Source organism: Phalacrocorax carbo, chromosome 8, assembly GCF_963921805.1.
Source record: "Phalacrocorax carbo chromosome 8, bPhaCar2.1, whole genome shotgun sequence".
NCBI classification, from domain to species: domain Eukaryota; kingdom Metazoa; phylum Chordata; class Aves; order Suliformes; family Phalacrocoracidae; genus Phalacrocorax; species Phalacrocorax carbo.
In genome coordinates, this window is record NC_087520.1 from 23,194,031 (window position 1) to 23,208,067 (window position 14,037).

At 39.2% G+C, this 14,037-nt stretch overlaps 1 protein-coding gene and 1 long non-coding RNA gene across 5 annotated transcripts in view; one reads left to right on the top strand and one right to left on the bottom strand.

Annotated features, from left to right (window-relative positions):
• Window positions 1–13,423, top strand: part of RSPRY1 (ring finger and SPRY domain containing 1) — a 38,817-nt gene extending 25,394 nt beyond the window's left edge. For all 4 annotated transcript variants that reach the window (XM_064459113.1, XM_064459112.1, XM_064459111.1 and 1 more), the window contains exons 7-16: window positions 412–470; window positions 816–882; window positions 1,427–1,558; window positions 2,824–2,939; window positions 3,694–3,837; window positions 6,636–6,747; window positions 7,718–7,820; window positions 9,331–9,483; window positions 11,537–11,641; window positions 12,564–13,423. In XM_064459113.1, coding sequence (XP_064315183.1) covers window positions 412–470; window positions 816–882; window positions 1,427–1,558; window positions 2,824–2,939; window positions 3,694–3,837; window positions 6,636–6,747; window positions 7,718–7,820; window positions 9,331–9,483; window positions 11,537–11,641; window positions 12,564–12,660 — 1,088 coding nt within the window. In that variant the 3' untranslated portion in view covers window positions 12,661–13,423. The remainder of the gene's footprint in view (window positions 1–411; window positions 471–815; window positions 883–1,426; window positions 1,559–2,823; window positions 2,940–3,693; window positions 3,838–6,635; window positions 6,748–7,717; window positions 7,821–9,330; window positions 9,484–11,536; window positions 11,642–12,563) is intronic.
• LOC135314747 (uncharacterized) lies at window positions 2,907–5,761 on the bottom strand. Its single transcript, XR_010374226.1, has 3 exons — window positions 5,647–5,761; window positions 5,311–5,447; window positions 2,907–2,977 (listed from the first exon to the last, which is right to left on the bottom strand). It is a non-coding gene; the product is annotated as an uncharacterized LOC135314747 (long non-coding RNA).
• Window positions 13,424–14,037: the final 614 nt, after the last annotated feature.

Here is a 14,037-nt window from a genome sequence, read left to right on the forward strand (position 1 = left end):
GGCTATATTAGATGCTCAGTTTTGGTTATTTTTGCCTACTGATAAATGTAGCTGGTCTTTATACTTTGACTCCAGAAGCAAAGGGAAGCCAGTCTCTTTGAAAGTAATGAGCATAAAAATGCAGAGGCTGATGGAGTCTTACTTCAAAAACTCAGAACTGTGGCTAGAGCTCTGTACCCATGTACAGCAGGTATACTGAACGTGTTTGTAATTTGGCATTAACTGTGTAATTTTTAAATGCGTAGCAAATATTTGACTGGGAAGAGTGATGATTGTTCTGTATTATAGTTCTGCTTTGCCACAAAGTCCTTAGATGTTCTTTTAACTTGTTGCCTTGTGTTTAAAAGTTCTGTGCAATTATGAGTATATGGTAGTGCCTGTGGATGGATTTAATTTTTAATGTTCTTGTAGGTCCTGCGAGTATAGGCTTACTCAGCCCAGGCATATTGGAATATTTACTTCACAGCTTGGTAAGGTTCTTCAGCCTTTTTGTATGTATCCAGGCATAGCAGATATAACACAATTTATTATTACTGTGAAAAGTTCAGGTCATGTTTAGTAAATACTAGTAACATATGTTATAGAGGTGGGATTGCAGGGAGGATGCTGGATCTCCATCCTTGGAGATAATTGGAAGTCAATAGGACAAGGCACTGAGCAGCTTGATGTACCAAACCAGCTCTCAACAGGAGGGTAGACTAGATGACCTTTGGAGAACCCTTTCAACCTATAGTGTTCTGTGACAGACTAACAGCTTTTACTATCCATCTGTGCTGGGTATTTATTAAACAATTTTTCTTACTGCCCATGTTTAGAACTTCCAGTCCCATCCGACAGTGATGCTTTTTGCACTAATAGCACTGGAAAAGTTTGCACAAACAAGTAAGTACTAGCCGGATACTGCTCTTAACAGTCATACTATGGCTTCTACTGTGTGATTGTTGCTTGCTTCATCTGATAACGCTTGTAAGCATGATAGAGAATGGACTGGTGGGAACACAAATGTGGGAGAGAAATGTTTGTCCACTTACAGGTAAGAATAAATATTTATTGCTTTAGTGACACCCCTCTACCGCTCAAAACCCTTGAGGTATTTGCTAAACTCAGTGCGGTCCTTTCCAGTTAGAAATTGTAGGACTCATGACATGAGGCCTTTGTTACTTGAAAAGAAATAAATCCGTATTAGAGAGATGGAGAAGAGCCATGATCTAATAGTCTCTTGATGATGCAGCTCCGTGCTGAGAAGTGGTATATCTGAGTGCTAAGTTAATTTCACGTCTGCTTGGAGAAAGAATGTTATGCTGTTTGTGATACTGAGGTTTATAAGGAGGGGAGGGGTTCTACTGTGCTTGTAGAATGTTACTATTTTTAACTAATCTTATTCCTAGTTTATAGCAATTATTCTTTTTTTTCTCTGAAATTGCAGGTGAAAATAAAATGACAGTTTCTGAATCGTGCATTAGCGACCAACTGATCTTACTAGAGAAATGGACAGATAATCCAGACTATTTAAAACGCCAGGTTGGATTCTGTGCCCAGTGGAGTTTAGACAATCTGTGTAGGTATAATGAAGGGATGGATTCATTTAATATTAATCACTTCTCCAAAGAGGTGGAGGACTACTTCGTGTTTATTTTGTATAAGCCCTTATTGTAAATATACCTGACTGCATGTGTAACCACTCCCCTTAAATAAAAGCGGGGCGGGGGGTGTAATTGCATGGAAAGGAAATTTTGGCAAGGAAAATGTCTGTGAAAGGAAGTGGTTTGTACCCTGTGAGTTAGAGCTGCAATGAATATTATTCTTTGCACTGTAACCAATGCTTCAGCAGACATGCAGAGTAGCTAAATAGTGCAGCTCTGTCTCCCTGTGGAATGGCTGGATTACTGACATATCCTGGTGACAGTCACTACCGTGATCATACCCCAGCAGTGCACAGTCTCAAAGGATTATCAGAGACTTTGAAAAGTAAAGAAGTGATCTTGTGATCAAAAGTGAAAAGCGTTTGACAAGGCTCTTTACTAGATCTATCCTTTTGGGTAACTAACATTTGTCAAATTTGCTTGTTTAGTTGTGACTTCAAGGGTGAAGCAACCCTAAGGACCTTGTAGTTTCTAATGCCTTTTGGATAAATTTGGGTAAAAGGCTTTTTTGGGCTTTATGGGTCTTTAGCCTGCTTATGGAATGCCCATGTCAGCTGTGGTTAGTAAACATCTGTGTAAGTGTTGTAGCAAGTTTGGGATATATGAAGGGTCCTAAGAGAAGACCTCTGATTTGTAAATTAACATGCATGTGTCAGCAATTTGACACCTGGCAAGAGAAATGCTTCTGATCCTTCCATGTGAAAAGGGGATGCAGGGAGAAAGAGCTGCTTTGGCTCAGTTCAAGTTCATCATGTACCTGAAAATGAGAGGGTAGAAAAATTTTAATCCTTGGTTTCCCCTTCTTCCCCATCCCCAAAATCTTTTCCACTGTGATTAATCATAAAAACTGCCAACTGAATATGCAAATACAATGGTAAATCCCAAAACAGTGGCATCTTGATGTGAACTTGGATGCCTTACATTTGCCTGTGGGTTTCCTGAAAGTAGTAGTTGGACTGTAGGAGCTCTAGTCAGAAGTATAGGTCGTGTCCTCATACGCAGAGGATATTTAACACGCAGTCTATTGGAAGTGATGGTGTTTTCATGTGGGCAAGATATCAATGTTTCATTCAGTTTTGCCAAAAATTAACTGCATCCTGGAGAGACTGATTGCCACTGTGTGAAACGTTTAAAATGAGGTTTTGCTGCAGCAGTGATTAAAGCTGTTTTTATTTTGCAGTTTTAAAAGAAGGCAGGCAGTTTACATATGAGAAGGTTGACTTGACCAACATTAGGGCTATGCTGAACAGTAACGATGTCAGTGAATACCTGAAGATCTCACCACATGGATTAGAGGTAGGGTGTCACTTCATGTTTTCATCCTAAAAAGGAGTCTAAAGAAAAAGTCAGGTTTTAACTGTTTTTGTTTGCTACTTGCTCCTGTGATTTACTAGAATGAATCAAAGTTCTCTGCCAGCTTTGTATAGAAAACTTGCTTTGTCAGAGGGCTGTTAACATCACTACACTGGTTTCAGTTGTAGAAAAGTTCACAGTGAAGTAACACCTGTATCTGTGCCCCAAAACTTCAGAAAAGTGAGGAGGATCCTTAAGTCACCTGCCTTTTCACTCATTTTGACTAAAATTGTTCACAAAGTAATTCCTATTATTTATCCTGTCTGGTCTTGAAAAGCCAATAGCAGTAGGGTTTTTGTCTCAGCCATATGGGTTCTTTTCTTCCTCTGTTACTTTCACTAACTCATGTAACATGGAATACCTCTCCGTCCTTCATACCAGGAGTCAGCTAACACCAGTGACTTAGGTCTTCCTGTCTTGGTTGTCTTAGTCTTTAAATCTTTAAACTGACTCTGTCAATTCTCTCTGTTTTCTTTTGGGTTATATTTTCCTGTGGCTTACCACTGAACAATTTTCAGTCTTGCCTACTTGCTAGTTTGTGTCACCGTTATTGCTATAAAGAGGTCACTTTCTGTCTGAAGTGCCTCTAAAATTACGCTGGTGTATTCTTATATGGAAGAAACTTGGTCCAGGAAAGAAAGGGGCTCGTTTAAATGCTAATTTTGTAGAAACTTAACTTTTGATTTGGTTTTGGTAGGCTCGATGTGATGCCTCATCCTTTGAAAGCGTTAGATGTACATTCTGTGTCGATTCTGGAATTTGGTACTATGAAGTTACAGTCATTACTTCAGGAGTGATGCAGATAGGATGGGCAACCAAAGACAGCAAATTTCTCAATCATGTGAGTACATGTAATGTCATCTAGCTGATGATGTAACTTCAGTATTTTTCTACTTACAACACCCATGAAAATAGCTCTGGTTGTTCTGTGGTAGTAACTAAGCACTTGTGTGTTTCCTTCATTTTTTCTGTACTTTCATGAATCTATTTTTGCTGAAGTTAGTGGTACAAGAAAAGGCCGTATTGTCATTGCTACAGACTGACACTGTTCACACAAGTAATGCATAGCTGCTGACAGGGACAGCTTGTGATCTGCTTGCTGTTGTCTGGAAGCTACAGGGAAATGGTTTCTTTCTTGTGGCTTGGTCTCTTGGAAATTCTTTAGATAACAGCGGTGGTTACTCTCTGTTTTGAGGAAGTAGACTATCAGATTGTCAAGCACTCACTCTTACACAGGTCACAAAGCATCCATTTGATTACTCTCTTTAACATACTTTCATATTAAATTAATTTTCACATGGGAAATAATTATTTAAATTGGCTCTGGGAGGGCATGGTATCATTGGATCTGCTGGTAGCAGCAATACAGTATGGTTTGGGTATGTGACACCTTTTCAATTAAAAATAAGGCTTACAAAAAGTTTTAACCCTCTACTTACATGTTTTTTATTCTGATAATATAGAATAAGTACACTGTCTTACGTTATAGTTTGCTCTCCCTCTCATCTAGATAACTTAGCATCTTATTCTTACTTCTAAGTATTCTTTCTACTGTTTTACTTTTTAAATTATGTACTTACTAGCATTAAAGCAAAATGTGCCATGTGCATATGCAGTCCAAAGCTATAGTAAAAGAATCATCTCAAATGTTAGTAGAGATATAACTAAGACTTCTTTCTTCTTAAATCTTCATGGTAAACTCAGTATGCTGTAGTGTATTTGCTGCAGTATTTCCATAATGCTAAGAAAGCGTAATGATTGCTAGCCAAAAAACCTCTCTGCTTCAGCTCAGAGAGGACTTCCCATATTATCATCCTTCTAAACTTCCATTAAAGTTCATTAAAGTGAAAGCTAGAATTTTAGTACAAAAGGCATGTATGGCCCAGCCCACCGTCACTGACCAGAATGGAAATACAGGGCTAGTGGTTTAAGTTAACAATTCTACTGGCTGAGCTTGAGTAAGAAATATACCCTTAGTCCTGCTTCATTGTTGTAATGGCATAGCTTTCTGTTCCTGTTTGGAATTTAGTTTAGGAGAATAATTTTTTCTTTTATAGAATTTGATATATATAAAAATATAATATTTTGTATTTATATAAATGTAGATGAGCAGTTTTAACTACTTATTTCTGATCATTATAGAAAAAGTCATTCTACAGCTGAGTCAAATGCAGAAGCTAATATGAAGATAGGCCAAATATATACATATGAGTTAAATAATGATGGTGGGGAATATGAGAGAGAGACATCAAGGAGATGAATCAAATACCAGTGGCAAGAAACCCAACAGGAGTGGGAGAGTAGCTTTTCTCACCATTTAACTTAAGTCATCTTGTGAGTTCAGTGGTCTTGCTCCATTTCTTCTGATTATTCATGTAGATAGCATTGTCCTCTGCTGGTGTATAACAGGCATAGATCTCTACATCACCTCCAAAGTCTAGTCCCACATTTCTAGCATGGAATTGCAAGTATGTTTTAAATTTAAAAAAAAATCAAGACAAAAAAAAACTCACAACAAACAAAAATCGCACACAGACCTGTCCTGAGCACAGGCATTGTAGACATCGTATGTAATGGAAACTGTTTGAAACAAAAGGCCATGTGTCTGCCTTTAGACTGCCAAGAGGCTTAAAAGATTTTCCCCACTTACTGTTAAGGAGCTTGGTGTATATCCATTTTTCTGTCTGTGCTTCCTGTACAAGGTATGGACGTAGGAGACATCACATCTCTGAGCAGGGTGATTTTTTTCTGTTGCTACAGTGGTTTTGCTGGTGGCTAAATGCTGCTGTTAAAAGTTCATCAGGTGCCTACCTGAAACAGAAGTATATTCTGGGTGTGCCACAAACAGTCATCAGAGTAGCCATGTGCTCTTTATTTACAGCATGCGTAACAAAAAGACTAGTCTGAAATATGACATTAAACACCCATTAGCTGGGCTTAGCTTTAATTTGGGGTATCTGAGGCTTGTGTAATCAAATGCTGCCTGGTATATGCAGTGCAGACAAACAATGCGGAGCACAAGGAAGTCGTCATCCATAATACTTCTGGGTTTCACATTTGTGCTTTCCTATGTAACAGATTCTTCTCCTGCTCTGAAACTTTTTTTTGCATTTGTCTTGGACCTCAGGAGTATCACTTGATAATCTTTTCACAAATTGAGGGAAGCTGACACTGAAAGGGCCACAATATGCAAGAAATTCAGTGAAGGGACTATGGGTTTGTTCTCTTTCTGTGTACTGTATGTTCTGGTGGCACTTGGATATCTTGCAGGGGGTGGTGTTACAAGTCTAGTACTGGGACTTCAAGATAAGAGAGTGGTTACACTTCTATGCAAAAAAGTTAGCTATTTGGGTACTAGCTGTCTGATCTTTAAATAGTTTAATAGACAGGAGTGAATTGAGCTCACAGAGAATGAAAAACACTTTGGAGGCAAAATCCCCTTTTTCCCCCCTCCTCACCCCAACAAATTCCTTTTGATGTGAAAATGAAACTAAAACTAGTTTGAAAAAATTATCTTCATGGCAGTGGGAGAAACACTTCTTGCTCTTGGATGAATAGTTTAGTTGAATTAAAAATACGCTTTAGCCCTTCTGCGTGAGGAATGGCAGCAGACTGAAATGCTTTACTCTTTTTCTAAAGGAAGGTTATGGCATTGGGGACGATGAGTACTCCTGTGCATACGATGGCTGCCGGCAGCTGATTTGGTATAATGCCAGAAGTAAACCACATTCCCATCCCTGTTGGAAAGAAGGTATTCTTCTGCTGTTCATCCTAGCTAGGTTTCTGCACAGGACTTTTTCCTCTTGCAGGTGTCTAGAAAACAGTTTGTTAGGAGGTGCGAACAGAGCAGTTACTGCCTAATCCTGATGATGCTCAAGGTTTAATAATTATTGTGCCTTTACTAGTATTTGCAGTGGTTTAAATGTACAAAGTGGGCACCACACTCTTATTCCACAGTCTGTGTAAAGAGCATCTTGTTGGTTAAGTGCTTTTTGTTTTCATAGGCAGAGTACAAATCATAGCACCAACTAACATTGCTGGACACTTAATTATAAGACTTTTTTCCAGATGTTTGTAGTCCTACAAAACAGGGTTGAAATCTTCCTTTCTGGGTTGAGAGAGTTATTTTAGAGAAGGGACAAAAATTTGATCTCTGACTTAGACTTTTTAAAGGATGAGTGCACTGTCTTGCTTACCTTAAATTCTTGGTTAACTACTTGGACAGCAAAGTTCTGTTCTTGATCTCAGCTATGAATTCATTGTAGGAGTCTGTGCATGCCATGCTTGTGTGAATTGTGCCGCCTTCTCTTCTATTAAAATTTTCTCCCAAGGATGGCAAAATTAAAACACCTCTTAAACAGCACAAGCATGTTAGAAACTTAGACTTTAGCAAGCTTCTGAGGATATCTTCAACGGGTGTAAAATAGCTAAGGAGAGACAGAGTGCAGTGCTTTTCTGGCTTTGGCAAATAGTCTGCAGTACTTCTACAACCATGTAGTATTAATGCTCTGGCAGACTAAAATATTTTTTTTTACTATTTTGTTGCAGTTTTTTTTCTTTAGTTACTGTCCGTATCGATGTTTCTTCCTTTATGCTTTTGCAAACAGTTCCTTTTAAGTGAGATAATTCATAGTGCTTGATATGTGATACTTAAAATAATAACTGTTTCAGCTGTTGGCATTTAACAGAAGTGAAATCTTTATCTTTGTTTTGCATGTAAGGAGACACAATAGGATTTCTACTAGACTTGCAAGAAAAGCAAATGATCTTCTATTTAAATGGAAACCAGCTTCCTGCTGAGAAACAAGTATTTTCATCTGCTGTGTAAGTATGTGCTCATTTGGAAGGACAGTGACCTGTATGGATAATTGTTTTAACTGTATGAAGTGTTTTCTATTTGAGATGTAGAATCATCTTCGTTTACCTGAAGCCTTCATTAAGCAGGTTTCCCAATTGAAAGTTGCTTAGAAATCAGTGAGGAGGATATAATTTCACAGGTGGATTTCAGGGTCAAAAAAAAAAAATACTTTGGACCTTTCAAAGGTGGGTTCAACTCTGTTTTCTACTGTCAAACTAGCACAGCATTGAAACAGAATGAGGCTGTAGCGAAGATGGACAAATTTCTAGGAGTGCTTGAGGAATTTTTGATCTTTTCAAAAATAAAGCCTCAGTCCTGGAAATGCAGAAGAGTGCGTGTTAACTTACTGCTGTTCACTGGGCCAGTTCCTGTAGTAGCATATTGAATGTTCGTGGAAGGACATATCTTGGTAGCTTTATGCAAAGGTGTTAGCCTTATTTTGCCAACTCTGTTAAAATCAATATGTGGCTGACTTCTCTAACACTCATGGAGAAGTTCAGCCTTTTAGTTCTGAAAGATAAGCTGGTGTGATACTTGAGAAAGAAGCTTCCTATGCAGCTTAATTAAATATTACAGCACTTTGTAAATTAATACTACTCTGCTAATAACTTCATTCATGTTTTCTCCTCAAAATGAAGTTCAAGATGCAAGCAAGGAGTAGCTTGGTTTAATGAGTTGCAGAGTGCTTTGTCCATTCAGTACTCTGTTCATCATGTATATCATTTATACACTCAACAGATTCTGTTACTTGGTTAGAACTTAGGGTATTACTCAACTTGGGTGCTTTCAGTAAATAAAACTGGAAGAGGTGATAGTTGCAGTGTTTTCACAAGGTGCCTGTGTGGCTGTGAAGAGAAGACAGCTGTCCTGCAGTAGTCCTGCAAGGTCAAGGAGAAACAGATGGGTGTTGTGCTAAGAGAGCTCAGACCTAGATTCATCCTGCACGGGTCCGACACCACAAGTGTCTGAGAGTTGCCAGTTCCCCAGATCTGTGCCTGCTCAAATCAAGCATCAGGAGCAGGGGACACGGAGGTGTCCCTTGCAGTTAGTACAGCTCCTCACAACTCTACTAAAGAGCAGTTGTTTGGAAGAAAAATACTTCCAGTGCTGAAGGAGACACCCAAGCTGATCAGTGTAAAGAGGATCAGGTTGTAGGCTGTTCAGATATATGTATCTGCTCTTAGCGTAAGTGTGACTAATCCTAGTTGTAGAGTAGGCAGCCTTTGGCTGACTCGGTAGTAAATGCAGATAAACCCTGGTAGTAAATTCAGAAGTTGAACTAAACAAGGGAAGTATGTGCAGCAGAAGCTGGATGTGTTAGAGGTTTTTCTCCCAATTAGCCATAGAACATGTCTACCGAAGAAACTTGTCTCTCTGTTTCAGGGTCTGGTTTTGTCTAGTAAAAGTTAGTAACTTGTCTGGAAAACTCTGTTATTGTTTTAGTCATTCTGAAATCTCTTGTTCATCACATTGCAGGTCTGGCTTTTTTGCTGCAGCTAGTTTCATGTCCTATCAACAATGTGAGTTCAACTTTGGGGCAAAGCCTTTCAAGTACCCACCATCAATGAAGTTTAGTACCTTTAATGATTATGCCTTTCTGACAGCAGAAGAGAAAGTCATTTTGCCCAGGTAATCCTCCTGTCTAGTTTGGGTGTGTTTGCATATGGAGAAATAAAATGCTTCACTGATGAGCTGAATAGTCTTATGTTATACTTGGCAAAGTTATCTTTTATGAGGTCACACCTCCATAGGTCCCTTTCAGAAAAGGATTAGACCGTAGGCTCCAGTGTAACTTACTGACTAGGGCAGGAGACACACAATCAAAATCCATTAAATTAAAATAATTTTTTGTCATGTTAAGCTAAATTAAAATTAACCAGTGCTGCACAATAAACTGTTTTTAGTGTAAGTGCCTCCTGCCGTCTAAGAATGATTATGTTGGTTGAGGAGGTATAGTCTTAATTAAAAAACGGTGGTATATTTAAAATTGACCTAATTTGTGCAGCATGGAGGTACTGAATAATGGTAAGACTTGAAGTTGTCCTTCTTTTCTGATCCGAATGAAAGTTTCCCCATTTGTGAATGATAGTAATTGCAAAGGTTATTAAAATTTAGAAGTGCTTTCTCACCTAAATAGAAATCAAGACAGATAGAAACAGGTTTGGATACATTTTTTCCTTAACTTACCAAACTTTTGGCAGGAATGAAAACTAATAGCTTTTCTGGTTTAGGTCATTAGTAATAAAATCATTTACTGGAACACAAACAGTAACAGTATACAGTGTAATCTGGGATATAGCGTACCAGAGATTTGCGACTTTGTCCAAAGGTGGCCCTCTACAGTGTTGCTGATGTGCGTGGTTGAAATAATCTCTTGTGGTGTCTGCGTAGGGGTGGGGGTTGCTGGAGGGTGGGTACCCCAGCTGTAATAAAATTCAGAGACTGGTTTTGAATTATCTAGCTGTTCGATCAAGTGTAGTTGAGGTACTGAAGTATCTTCATGTTTAAAAAGAAAACAAAACAAAAAAAAACTTACTCTTGGATCCGAGTCACACGTTGGCAAAGTTTGAGGCTTGTGATACTGTATTTATGTGGAGAAAATCAAACGCAACCTGCAAGACCATTCTGTACTTACATATAGGCAGAGTAATTTACACCTACTTGTGACTGCAGGTGCTTTAAGTGAGAGTCTGATTTAATCCCTTAAGATGATCTGTTAGTTATTGTTCCCGGTCAGCCCCCTTTTCAGATTAAGTGTTCTTCTGTCTTACTAGTGTCGTGCACTAGGTGAGGCGTTTTGGAGTTTTTAGCTGATGATCAGATGTCATTGGCATTGATGTCATTCTGGCACTACTCTTGCAATGTTTAAGCATTAGCTGTGAAAGCTGTTACTTGTGCCTAACGGTGTAGAGCGAAACTGGGTAATCAAACTGTGTAATCAAAGATCATCCCTGCCCTGCAGCCTGAACTGTTAGGAAACGATAAGCCAGTCCTAAATTAAAAGATAGCTTTCATCTTAAAAGTGGTAGGAAAAAAAGGCAAGGGCCTGAGTGGACCCTAGTTATCCATCACAGGAGTGATAAACTGACATAGAATTGTGCTGAATTTAATGCATCCAGTGTGGGGCATTGTCTGGGCAAGACACATCACTCTGCCACTGAACAGTTCTGATATGTAGTGTATGCATTCCAAATCTGAAATGCCTTATTTCATCAAATGGGAGATTTTTATCCATTTATTCTCCCTTGTGGCAGTTTCCATACTGGGCTGTTAATTTTCTTTTCAATTTCTATTCTTCTGTGTTACAGCATTATAGGGTTTCTGAATTTTGTTGATACATGGGTTTATGTGATTTATTTGGGTTTTTTCTCAACTCTTAAAACCACATGGATACGAAAGATGAAATTTTTTGAAGTGTTCAGCTGTGGGAGCTAGAGGAATTGTAATCTAATGCCCTCTTTGTCCCCTTCTGACAGACCAGAATAGGGAGTCGAAGACTGTTCTGAACATCTCTGGCTGTGTTAAGCCTTTTTTGTGGGAAGTTATGATCAATGTTTATCAGCAGTATTGTTGAGTAGAACAGGCAAGTGTTGCGTTGGTCTTGATGCAATACTTAGAAAAGTTATGAATCTATCATTTTGAGTTAAACTAACGTGGGCGGGGGGTGCCTCTCTTTCTTCAGACACAGGCGCCTGGCTTTGTTGAAGCAAGTGAGTATCCGAGAGAACTGCTGCACGCTTTGCTGCGATGAGGTAGCAGACACAGAACTCAGGCCATGTGGACACAGGTAAAACCTTAAGAACAACCCAAAACCAGAGAAATGGGAAAATGTGTGTGTTTGACACTCAGCTTAGGTGAAAGCAGATGCAGTCCCTGCTTATCTTGATTGACTCCCCAGCATAAAGGAAACAGCCCTTCTGTTTAAGGATATGACAGAGGCTAACCACAGTTTTTGCACCGTTCCCCTCACCCTGAGCAGATTTAATCCCTAATTGGGGGGGGGTTGGGGAGGTACTGTGGCTACCTATGTATGCTACCCCTGGGCTGTCGAGCCTTAATTCTCTGATATCAAAGACTTTACTGATGAGTACTTGTTCAGTACTGGTGCTGTGAAATCCAGATCACATGAGGAGAGCAGAAAACTCATTATATACTCAAGTACTCATTAAGTGTTCAACAAATGGACTGTCTGAAGTCACAAATTCCTCTAAAAGCTAAAAATGGGACAGCAGTATGAATAATACCATAATAGCACTTTCCCGCCTTTAAGCAGCCTACTGGGAAATTAATCCAGTTAAGTCCAGTTCCTTAGTATTTGCAGAGCACTCGTGTAAGCAGTCTTGCCATGGGTCTAGATGCTGGAAAGTTTAAAACGAGGTGTGCCTGGTGTGTGCCAAGAAGTGGAGATAGCTTCACTGGGATTGCCATTCTCCAGACGGAGCAAGTGTTAAGATTAACAAAAGCGTGCACGTGTAATCCCGACCAGCTGCACTAGCAGCTTCAGGTCTGTAAGATGCCAAGCAGCAGGAGTTCCTCTGAAAGCCTGTGGATCCACAACACCTGACTTGCAATTCCTAATCTCCACACTGAAAGACTTACCTCAGCTCTGTTTCTGGCAGGCTAACTAAACTTCTTAGTGCTTGGAATTTTTTTCATTTAGTTTTTCATACTCTAATTGTAGGCTTTAACTGATTTTTCTTCTCCTTCAGTGACCTGTGCATGGAGTGTGCCTTGCAACTGGAGACCTGCCCTTTGTGTCGACAGGAAATACAAACCCGAGTCAGACAGATCTCTCACATTTCATGACACACGTGGAGAAATACCACAGACTTGTTTTTAACGAACTCCAACCAATACTGAAAGGGGAAAGCATCTCTAACCAATCTTTACGCACATAGAACCATAGCCACAACCAGATTTCATGCTAAACTGTAATCTGTTTATCTTTAAAAAGGAAATCTTTAATAAGCTATTCCAAGTTGCCAGCAATGGGAATGGGTTTCAACAGTAAGGCAAGCTGGTAGGTCAACATGCTATGGCTATTGGTTCCTCCAAGCAAGAGCGCAGGAGAGCATCTCTCTTCTTCCCCCTTTCCTTCTTGCCTGTCGCAAGTGCTGAAAAAATATGCACTGGAGGTAAATGTACAATGTGTTTTAGAACAGAAGAGAAAAGAAATATCTCCTAAAACAGGGCCGTTCTGTCTTGTGCTCGAAAGCCTCTATTTTTGGCAGAAATCAGTGCTAAAAAGAGGATGCTGATGTTTCCCTGTTTAATGTAGCCTCCTGCTGGTCAGAGACTCTGCATTTTCTGACAGATATTAAACTGCTCAGAGACTGAATCTGTACGCAGACTCATTTGAAAAGACAGTGTGGAGACTATAGAGAAACTCACATGTTTTAATAACTTAGTGATTCCAAAGAATGTTCTGGTTTGTTTTTAAACGTTAAAAGATCGGTGGTATTTTCAAGTATATAATGTTTCTGATGCTTTTAACTTCAGTACCCACGTTTTTTTGTGAGGATATAATTTTCAGGAGGTATTCTTAAATAATTATAACGCTGGACTGGAATTAATTTGATATTCTGGGTATTTTTTAAGGTTATCAAATATCTTTTTTTAATCAGTGTTGTTTTTGAAAGTTATGTTCACTTTGGAAATACTGATCTATCTTAAAAGATTGGAGGAGAATTTAGGGCCAGTTTATTTAAAAAAAAAAAAAAAAAAGCTACTTGGGTAGCAAGTTCAGTCTTGTTCTGTAACTCTTTAGAAATGCACCTTGCTTGCCATGTGTCAGTCCTGCTCTGAGCAGGTTTGGGGCCACACTTCATATTTTTGGTAGGGATAATATAGTGGAGCAGAGATTCCCACTGTAATTATGCATTTGTGACACTTGTATGTTAAGGATGCATTTCAGCGGGCAGCTTTTGACTGTTTTACCAGGTTTCTACAAGGAATCAGGGTTCACAGCCGGTGTCAGTGAAGTAGCACAAAAATCAGTGGAGTTATGCTTATTTTGCACCAACTGAGGATACGACTCGGTTTCTTCCAAGACTTGCACAGGTTGCTTTTTTAAATTATCTGGCTACATATTAGAACTTTACTAATTCACACACAATGTACATCGAAATAATCCCACTTTGTGGCAGTGATGCAACAGCAGAGGCTGTTGTAGTGAATTCTCAT